General features: G+C 32.5%; 1 protein-coding gene across 1 annotated transcript; it reads left to right on the top strand.

Annotated features, from left to right (window-relative positions):
* Positions 1–1,045: 1,045 nt before the first annotated feature.
* Positions 1,046–11,092, top strand: LOC113400056 (intraflagellar transport protein 81 homolog). Its single transcript, XM_026639433.2, has 11 exons — positions 1,046–1,251; positions 1,695–1,900; positions 3,533–3,720; positions 5,060–5,181; positions 5,317–5,448; positions 5,683–5,814; positions 6,963–7,163; positions 9,606–9,725; positions 9,792–9,965; positions 10,040–10,426; positions 10,905–11,092. The coding sequence occupies exons 1-11, from the start codon at positions 1,105–1,107 to the stop codon at positions 11,070–11,072; spliced, it is 1,977 nt and encodes a 658-aa protein (XP_026495218.2). The 5' UTR covers positions 1,046–1,104; the 3' UTR covers positions 11,073–11,092.
* The last annotated feature ends 209 nt before the right edge of the window (positions 11,093–11,301 follow it).

Here is an 11,301-nt window from a genome sequence, read left to right as displayed (position 1 = left end):
TAAAAACTGTTAAGAATTTCTAATTTATAACGGAAATTCGAAGATTCTTTCGGTGTTGATATTGATTAATCAATGATTGAAAATGTACCGATTGCAAATTATTATTTATCTTCATGACTCTTGATGACTCTTAGATAAAAAATGGGGCCTGTCTTTGCCGATTTATAAATACATGAAGTTATTCCGCCGACTTGGCTTACAGTTTGTTTTTTTATAAGAACTCATTACAGTTTATAATTAGTTTTGTTTTGACATTAATCAGTCTTTAAATGATAAATTTCGTTTTTTACTAAACAATTTTTACTTTTAGTATAAAAACCTACAGAAGAAAATATTCGTGTGCGGTCGTGCCGTTATTCAGCTTAAATAATTAATCACACACACACACACGCACACTGTTTACTAAAACACGTAAAACTATTCTATAAATCCGAATCACAATAGTATTAAACTCAATAGAACTTGATCGTTAATGATAAGTAATGTTAGACATTGATTGAAATATGTCGTTACTTAATTACTTTATATCTGTTTTTAATATTTACGATACAAAAAATCTTTCATTACAGCTTTGCTGTAATGCTTATTGATGGCGTTTTAAAGTCACCGTGAACATTGACCCTAAAACTTATGATAAGGCTTTGTGTACAGTGTCAGATGTCAGTCACGACAAATTCTGTGTGTGTATATGTGTGTATATATATATATATAAACCGTGATTCGCCGAGTTTTATCACACAAAATATACCCGTAATTGTTTTTAACAAACACCTGATGACAATTTTATTATTAATCTTAATTATTCTTATCTATGTGCGGATAGGTTGGTATATTTTTTATAAAGATTTCTGTTAAAAATGATTATGATGTTAATATAAAAAAAAGGTTGAGACCTTATTTTTTCATATTGGCATTGTGATCATCGTGGTGAAACGTACGGTCTGGTACTAGTACGTTATAGTACTATGTAGACGAAGCTTTATGCTTTACGTGGATTGTTGCTATTATTATAGGTTGCTAAGGTAACGCCAGCCACAACGCAAGGAGTCTGTCAAAATATACTAGCTGAAATTATTATCAAGAAAATCTAAAAAACGCGTCGAGATGACTGAACAGATGAAATACGTTGTAAAGGAATTAAATACGACATTGGGTCGAAACTATGATCTGATAAAGTTTGATGCATTAGACGAAAAGCAGTTGTTGCAGGTGCTCGTGGACTTGCTTGTCAATTTCAATGCTGGAGACAAGGTATTACTTATACATACCGTTTTAAAGTACATATTAAGATGACAAATAACATTATTCATATTGTGGAATGTTAGTACTTGGTAAAGGTCAATCAAATTATACTCGTAGTTCTGTAGATTAATTATTTAATTGGTGCAAACATCAGTAGTTCACTAATGTTGTGTGGTGGTGTTAACACTACGGGTCGATTTCATACGAGTTGGGTATTATTATTTATTATTATTATTATTTGTGTATTCTGATGGAAATTTTATACATTTATAAGTTGCTTGTGTTTCAGAATATAATTATATATAATTTAACCTTAACAGCTTGCCCTAGCTAAATTGTTTACGTGCTATAATTCTTTTATTAGGAAATTATAACTATCGCGCTAATAGCTAACATAAAAAAATTATATACCTATATACTCAAATGTTTAAAATAGTATTTGTCTTAAACAGCTTAATATTCGCGAAGAAGATCCAGAAACAGTAGCAGTGAGACTATTAGAAATGTTGGGAAATGTTAAATATCGGCCTCCAGCTGGCACCGAACCGACTTTATTCAGGTCCCAATTACTCGCTGGAGATACGCGAACTATTCATCATGCCTTACACTGGCTTCTGTCTAACAAAGAACAAGTTAAAAATACAGCATATCTAGCCAAGTAAGTTGTTATTTCTTTGTTGCATGCGTCTGAAATTGTTAAACATAAATAGCTGTCGAAGGAGACATTGGTGATATATTATCTATTTGTCTTTGTAGTTTGATAAGATGGAGACTCAATGAAATTAAAAAAATATATTGAAGAAGTTATTCATTTATAAATTAATGCGTCCATTGTACCTTTGTTCGTTATTATGGTTGCTTCAGGATATTAACGCCACCGTGGTGCCCGCCGAAAAGACGGAGAGGGTACCGCTGGTATTTTAGTAGGTATTCCGTTGACCGGGCGCACTCGGCGCCTTGGACACCGGCGAGTCCCACATACCCCCACTTCCACGTGGGGGAAACGAGTAACGCGTTTTTCCAGCGGGAACAAAAAAAAGGATATTAACGCCATCTTGTGTTTCTTGAAATATACCTTAGATATTACTTACATTACATTACTTACATTATTAGTTAATTCTAGCTGTGTTAGATATATTTTATTCTATTATATATTATTACATCAAATATTTTTCTAAGATAACGTGTATGTTTATTATGTAAATATATTAATACTTGATTTAAGTAATATAAATCCATCATGGTGGCATACCCAAGATGGCGGACCCAATATTTATAATGCAATCCCACCCATATTGGGTATCAAATAAAAGGGCTTCCTAAGAAGAACTCGAAAAATAATGTGACGCCACTCTTAATCCAGTAGGGCGGACTTCTTAAGCCTGAAAATCAATTTTGAAGCAGATATCTTTAACCGATTGAGCTGAAATTTTGTATATACGTTCAGTTTGGATGACAATGCGTGGTTAACTGTGTGACGTCATTCTAAATCCTGCAATATATAAGATGGAGGATATATTTTTTAATTTGTTCCTACAATATAGGTATAAAATGAAAGGGCTTGCTGAGATTGAGTCAAAAAATAAATTGACGTCACTGTAAACCAATATGGCGGAGTAAGTTTTAAGTGCTTGTCTATAATATGGGTATCAAATAAAAGTACTTACAGAGAATACGAATGCAAGTTTAAAAAAAGAGATGCTGAATATCAACTCCATTGCTCCATTTTTACTGTTAACTTATAACATAATTTCATAAGGAACACATTTGACACCATTTATATGATATAAAAAGCTTGTCATGTCATGAAAATTTAATGGATTTTTATGTCAACTTTAAAATTCACAGTAGCAACGCGAGATTGAGAGTTGCCTTTGAAATAAACTTAGCAGTGTTTACACTTCAGGGTCTCGGAAAACAATCCTCTCTCCCTCCCCTACTCTCTTCCGAAAATATTTCAATAGTCAAAACTTAACCAACATTGGTAAGGCTCCCTGCGCCTGGATTAAGAAGGGCGTTGATTTTTATTGCATTTATTTTTATTGGTATTATAAATAATATCCTTAAAAATTCAACTTAAGTTTCTGTGAATACTAAACACTCGTGTAATTATGAAGTAAACTGCTTATACTATTGTTTGTTTGCTTTTTGGCGTTTGTGAAACATTTGTGAGTCTCAACAACTGTGTTGTGACACTCAACAATAATTATTATCCTTAATGTTCATTTGATGTAACCAAACAAAATATAATAAATATTAGTATGAAAGTAAATTATAACATATTTTGCAGGTATCTGAAAATCCCTGATATACCAGCTGATGTCGCGAGAAACAATTCGGTACAAGATTTACTAGATCTGTATCAAAACTTAATAGATGAATTTAAAGATGTACATAAAAGAACGAGGATGCTGCAGAAAGAAAATGCGTCTGAAATCATTAATGATATAAAAGAAATGGCCGTCGAGAGAGACATTGGTAATATATTATATATTTACTGCATTCTACCAAGCGACGATACTTTTTTGTACCGATACTTACTTAGTACCCGATTTGAACCGTAAGCCAGTACAGGCACAATGGACTTCGCATTTCAGTTCCCAAGGTTAATATATTTTTTAGTTTCAATGCGTTTAGGTGACAGTGACCACTTACCGTCATGTGTCCCATTGGCCAGTATGTCTACGTATTATGAATTAATAAAAGATGTATTGTCTTTGTAGTTTGTAGTTATTATGCTTCTAATTAAGGTTTGTAGTTAGCTTTGGAGAGCAAATTGTATTATGCAATCCGTGCCTACAAGATTACAATGAGGTCAAAGTACTAACTCGAGGACTCTATATTATTTATATTAATTAAGACCCAAAGTTACTACGTATGCCATCTTTTGTTGTATAGTACTATGAGACTATTTTATTGTTAATAATACGATGCGATTATAAAAATAACTTTAATGGTTTATTGTATTGAATTTTAATTAGGATTAAACTTGTTTGTAATGATTAAAAAATATAGTAATTGACTGTAATAATCTAAATACTATATATATTTTTACTTGGTGGTAGGGCTTTGTGCAAGTCCGTCTGGGTAGGTACCAACCACTCATCAGATATTCTACCGCCAAACAGTACTCAGTATTGTTGTGTTCTGGTTTACAGGGTGAGTGAGCCAGTGTAACTACAGGCACAAGGGAGATAACATCTTAGTTCCCGAGGTTGGTGGCGCATTGGTGATGTAAGGAATGGTTAATATTTCTTACAGCGCCATTGTCTATGGGCGGTAGTGACAGGTGACCTATTTGCTCGTCCGCCTACCGATATCATAAAAATAAATAAAAAAATTAGTAATATTTCGATGAAAACTAGAAAATAACTGAGAGCTATCATCGTGTATGTGATCTCAATGGCTGGATTGAAAATACTATAGAATAGGAATGCTAACAAAGCAAGAATATTATTTATGAAATTTGAAAAAGCTTAAAATTTTAAGGTTTTTCTTTAATATAAACATTATATTGTCAATACATTAGTTTTAAAAATGTATAATATGAAGAACTTTTCACGTGTTTAATTTGTGCTTATGAACAATATCGGGGTCGGGGCTGAAGAAAAACGTCGTGAGGAAACCTGCATGCGGCGTGTGACATTCTGTTATACATAAATATATGCTGCTATATATTCACCAACATCCATTAGAGCAGTCTAGTGGAATACTCTTCAAACCTTTTCAAGGCAGGGAACTTAGCCTAAAGTGATTTTTAATTATATATCTATATGTAATCATTACTTAATAATTGAAAATAATTAAATACGATCAGTGATAAAGCGACTCGAAAACGTTCAAGTACATTTGATGGACGTGAGAGACAAGGAAGACTTGTTAAATGTAAGCAAACTTCTACGACTACAACAAGAAAAGACTAAGGAATTCGAAAATCAGGTAATAAAAAAAAACATCAGATATTAATATATATTTATATTACTTTATAAGAATAAGCTTCGTACTGGTTTTTCTCAAAAGTCATAGGTACTCAAAATGAATTAAATATGTTTTGTTATGACTTTCATTTTTCAGTATGATATGCAGCAGTTGCAGCTAAAAACTGCGTCGGAACAGTTAAAACGATATTTAAACGTCATTCACGGCCAGAGCGCTACTCCCAAGAGTGCATCCGACGTGATCAAACATTTACAAGAAGAAATACAGGTAGCTTTAACGTTTCTTGTTACTTTTTATAACTAGGAAAAAGATTTTCAACATGTAATTATTATGTAAGAGTATCTTAAAAGTACTAAATACCTACATTTTGTAGTTGAATATTGTGTTGTTTTGTATACTGAGATATTGACATTATTCCTTTAGACAGATTTATTGCAGTGGCATAAAAGCTATTATTTAACTTAAACGAAATATATTTTGAAGTTCCGTTTATATTTTTAGTTAAATAGCTATCTGATGAAAGAAAAACTGCCCCAAGAAAGTGCCAACTTACAGAAAGAACTGAATATTATGCAGACTATTGCTTCGGAGCAGCACCCGACGAGGTCGGATTTAATCACAGTTCAAGATAAGGTATAGAATTTAACTTTTAGCTTGATTTTATTACTACGATTTTAAGTAGCGGAGTAAAACTTGAAATCCACCCATGAAATGGCTGGCAAACTTTTTAATACTTTATCTTCGCAATTTCGTACAAGAGATAGCGGATATTTTCAAATGTTTTGACAATATTATCTAAAGCAGTTTCCTAAATAATTAGGTTTCGTCTATATGACGATCCGCAAACTTGACATTTTTATGAATGCCTAAGCCGCATCGGCGCCTCACCACCTTCGCCATATGTGAGCCTAAAACTCCCTCATAGAGTAACATAAAATGAAATAAAATTAATTATATGTACATACGTAACGTAGAAAATGATATAGGAGCAAATGGAACAAATTACGAAATTAATGAAATTGACACAGTAGCAATGTCGACGCGACTCGTATAAGACATTTATATGTGGCGATTATTCATAATTATGATTATATAATATTTAGCCCGGCGCCGATGCCGCTGCGGCACCCTCTAAATTGCACACGAACGCTACGTACGCACTTAAACTGTACGTGGTTTTTATTAATATAAAAACTTGCGGTTCGGAGCTGGTATTCCATGTACACGAAGCCTAAATGCTGAACGTTTGACGTAGCTCACTCGAGAACACCTGAGTGAACAGTCATCATTTAACCGCCAAAAAGGAAAATTTTTGTAAAATTCGATCGTCTATAAATTCAATTTGATTCTGCGTAATTACAGAAAAGGATTTCGGTATTGCATTGGCGACGCTTTAATAAAATTGGAAGTATATCTCGTAAAATGACAACATATTTACAATAGACAGAGAAAAATTATCATGAGATGACAAGTAAACTTCCTCGTCTAATTATTATTTATTATTTATGGAATATTATATAAAATTATCTGTGTTACGTGCATATATCATATACTATAAACAATCGTTGATGACTGGCTTGGTATTGAAAACTCTAACATGATGTTCGAAAACTGCTTTAAGATATAATGCTTAAAAAATATAAAGTAACAGCCTCTAAATTATGGGCTAAGGTTCACTGAGCAAGAGCTGAATTATAAATACAAACGCCCATGAAAATATATTGGTGTTTGTCTGCTTTATACTTAGACTTAACTTTTGTTTGTACAATAATTTTGTATAGATAGCAACAGTAAATAGCGAGATAGAGCAACTGGTACAACGTCGCCTGGCCGCATCTGACCCTCAAGAAGACAAGCTCGCGCCGTTTCGTCAGCAAGCTGCAGTCATCAGACGCAATAAAGAGTTGAGCGCTACCCGTGTTCATGAGCTTACAACCTCGTTGAAAGAACAAGAAGCGACGCTCGCGGATCTACGGTCACAGGTTTGTTTAATAGCTGCTGAGCAAACGTCACAAGATACGTACAAAAGTTTTTTTTGGTTTGCTTTGCCAACGTTTAAGAGGGGCGTCTTCCAAGCGTTAAATCAAGGTATAAGCTATCTGTATTTTAAATTTTAATCAAATTAGTCCGGCCGTTTTTGTGGGATGTTTAACAAATATATATATATATATATATAAGCACATTAAGACCTTTTTTTTAATTCTAAATAATACACATAAAATGGAAATTTGTGGCGTATTTGGCTTTATTACAACCTGAAAGAATAAACTTTTACATTAAATTATTGAAAATAATTTAATTAAAATGATGGCTGTAGTTAGTCTATTTGGAAGGTCCAATTATGGATCACTCTTTTCAGCATTGTGACCAGCATCTGCCCAATTACGCAGAGAATGTTTGTTTTCAAGTCCTGAATCGTAACTGACTTATCGACGAAGACTTAATATACACGTAACTCCAAAGAGAAAAGTCCAAAGGTCCAAACACGTAATAATCTGCTCAGCAAAATGGTTTCTCAATCTAGCCATTGTTTTGAGCGCTGTGTGTTCCGGTGCTCCGTCACGCTGAAACCAAACATCTTCGAATTAACGGGCTTCAATTTCAGGTAGCAAAAAGGTGAAAACGAAACTGTCAATAGCGGTACTGCACCATGACAACCATGGTGCAGTACCGCTATTGACAGTTTCGTTCTGTCTGGCCTTATTTTTAAAAATATATGGACCAATGATCACACCAAATAATGCATTTTGTGCAACTTCGATTATTGATATATTGAGCCAGAAATATACCTCACCACTGATAAAAAAATAAATGTGCAAACATCTTCATTGAGTTGTTCTAGAGCCAGTTGCTTAAAATTTAAGCGTAAATTGAAGTAGTAGTCTTAATGAATTAACTTTTCGAAAATTTAATAAACTTTATGTGAAAAACAACTTATTTTCAAATAAACCTAAATACATACATGTAATACTTATATTACCTTCATCATATTACTTTCATTACATAGTATAATACAAAGTCATTTTCCGCCGTCTGTACGCTTAAATCTTTTAAATTACATAAACAGATTGATTGATGAGAAAGGTTTATATGTGGAATGCACGTATAATATAGTAGACAAGAGCCAAGTACTTATTATATTTTAATTGTACATATTATATATTAATTTTTCTTTTTATGTTTGATCTTCAATCAAAAATTTGTGTATAAAAACTTTATGTAACCGCGCGAAGCCGGGTCGGGTATCTTGTAATAGTAATAATACTGCGTTCTATGAAATGATTTCCATTAAAAAAGGAATCTTGAACATAAAGTCTTTTAAGAAATACTGTTTATATAGCGTTGTATAATTTATAGACATGCTTTTATTTTAGTCACAGCTTTGGCTTTGAAACTTGACCCAGTTATAGTCAAGTCGGTGGAACCATTTATGTGGTATTGTTATTTTCCCATCGATAGTTCGCTTGATTTAGGTCAATAAATGAAGTCTGTATTCATTCTTAAATTGAGGTAGACCTTCCAATTCGCATAAATTTCTCTTACGTACACTTTTATAACATTGCTCAATTTGAAAGTTCATGCAATAATTGATACATGAAATACAATAGATTTGTTCAGCAAACCTTAGAAATATTTATAATAGTAAAAAGAGTTGCTAAAATATATTGTAATAAGTTCAACAAGATATATTTACTATTGTTTAGACATTTAATGTAATTCAATGTAGTATAATTTAAACATTAACCATATTACTGTTCAATAAAATACATTACATTAAAAATAAATACATAATACATTGAAATGAAAAAATAGGTAAAAATTATTTTGATAAAAGAAATATACTTCTATTTTATTGCTTTATATATAATATCGTCAAAGTAATATTTATGTTCGTTTATTAGAGAAATAATCGGTTAAGCCACGTTGATCTGATACTGGGGTATTTTTCTCATTTCAAGTAATCGGTCATTATGTCGAAGCGTCGAAAGATTCGTCTCAGATAATTTCTGTGCTATTTCTTTTCTAAATGATGTTGGAAGAAGTCTTTGATCAGGATTAGGTATTAAGATAACTCTGTATAAGTAATCCATCTTTTCCTATTTTTGGTTTTCTTATCGTTTGAAATGAACTTGATTGAATCGAGTATTTTATAATGATAAAAGCAGTCTCAGGATGATAAACAGAAATTAAATTGTTTCGAATAATTAACTTCTTAGATGACAAAAGACTTTGCGAATGGAACGATTTCCACCAGGCCGTTTCAAAAGTTTTTATTAATCAATTATTTATATTTATTGGTTAATGAAAAAAGTCATTTCGAAGCGATGGCAGATTTTTTTTTACAAGTTATTAGTTAGAGTAATGCTTTGTTAGTGGATAAAGATTTTTTTCTCTGACTTTAAATATTTGTATTTACTTCCTAGGTGAAACAGCTTCTTGGGGATATGGTTCTTAGAGGCGAGGAGTTGAAGAAGTATGTCAATTCACTTCGTGTTAAAAGCAATCTTTATAAAAGACAGAGAGCTAATCTTTCAACTTTTAAGGTAAACTTCTGGTCGTTTATCTCATTATCATGTATTTTGCCTATAAAATGAAAGCTTTTATTGTAGGTAGAAGCAGGTATTCTCACAAGGACATTAAACATTTTGAGTACTAACGATCCTACTGTTGAAATGGCCCTCGTGAACCATAAGAAAATGAAAATTGATGACGATGATATTATTGAAAAAGGCAACGAAAAATTGTCAGATTTGACGAAGAAGTCATTGCATGACTTATCTCAGGTAGGTTAAATTATTTCAAATAGTTCATATTGGTTGGTTTTTAAAATATTTTTAAAATGTATATTATATTTTAGCTTGTTGCACAAACGGCTCAAAAACTATCGCAGGTGCGTCAAGAAATACAGCCGTTGGGTGATAAAGTGAAACCTATTAAACAAGAATTCCAAGAAGTTCAACAGCAGTACGAACAGAAAAAGAGAATTTACGAAGCAACGTCTATCAACATTTCTTCACAAATGGATCCTCTAAAGAATCAAGTCAAAGAGTTGACCGACCAACTGAATAGTAAGGAGAATGAATGGAAAAATTTACGGCAGAAAATTACGAAGGCAGAAGGTTTGCAAGAAGTTGTTATGTTTGAAATGAAAAATTCCATGCAGTCTCCAAGGAAACCCTCAAAAATGGAAGCTTTGAAAAAAAATGTTGCTGATATGGAAGAGGCTGTCAAGATTTTAGAAGAGGTTTGTTGTATTATTTTTATTAACACCAGCGACAATGAATTTATAACATCACATATGAAATATAAGAAGGTCCTATTTTTCAACAGTGATGTTGATTTTATAACACAAGATGAATACACTTATTGCTATCTCCACACAGTATTAAGCTAAATATTCAACTATAGCATTAATCTACAAGACAAAAAGCAATTTATTTAGTGACGCTTCGAGCATGCAAATTTCGCAATCGTCGGGTTTAGTGACTCTCTTTACATAATTCCCGAGTGTGCTCCAGTTTCGAGCGACACGTGTGACGAGTGCATAGTAGATAATGTGAATTGTCCCACGCACTGCTCTTACTCACAAAATTCTTGTTGAATTCTCGTTGCGTCAGGACAGAGATAGATGACCTCTTTTCCCGTAAGTTTGTAAATTCGTAATGATATTTTACCGATTGACAGTGTCATTATATAACTAAATTTAGTTTTGAATGGTTTAGGAACAAAGGGCAATAAGTTCTCGTCAAGGAACTGTGCAGGAGCAGACTCGACTGTGGCAGAATACATTACAGCTGCTACGTTGCAAGATTAAGGTACGCAACGAGCCCGCTGCGCGACAAGGTCGCATGCACATCACACAACACTCACAAATGCTGACTCTTACATAAATGACGCGGTTTTATTTATTTAACTCTTTGCATTCGTTGTTTAGATTACTTAATTAAACAAATATTCACTTTTATCATATTAATGCTAACAAAACAAGATTAATTTACTAGTAGGAAATAAATTGATTTTAAAAAAATATGTATGTGTAGTTTTTTTCTGTTATGTTAACATTTACCTCACTCTTTGTTTTAATAATGCAAATACTTAAAGCTATTCAGTTTCAATATC

Source organism: Vanessa tameamea, chromosome 8, assembly GCF_037043105.1.
Source record: "Vanessa tameamea isolate UH-Manoa-2023 chromosome 8, ilVanTame1 primary haplotype, whole genome shotgun sequence".
Taxonomy (NCBI): Eukaryota; Metazoa; Arthropoda; class Insecta; order Lepidoptera; family Nymphalidae; genus Vanessa; species Vanessa tameamea.
Note: the sequence above shows the minus strand (reverse complement) of the source record. Positions and strands in the feature narration are given on the sequence as shown.

Coding starts and splice junctions, on each gene's coding strand:
- LOC113400056 (XM_026639433.2), top strand. CDS start 1,105: ATGACTGAACAGATGAAATACGTTGTAAAGGAATTAAATACGACATTG. Junction 3,721..5,059: donor GGCCGTCGAGAGAGACATTG/GTAATATATTAT, acceptor AAATACGATCAG/TGATAAAGCGACTCGAAAAC. Junction 9,726..9,791: donor CTAATCTTTCAACTTTTAAG/GTAAACTTCTGG, acceptor CTTTTATTGTAG/GTAGAAGCAGGTATTCTCAC.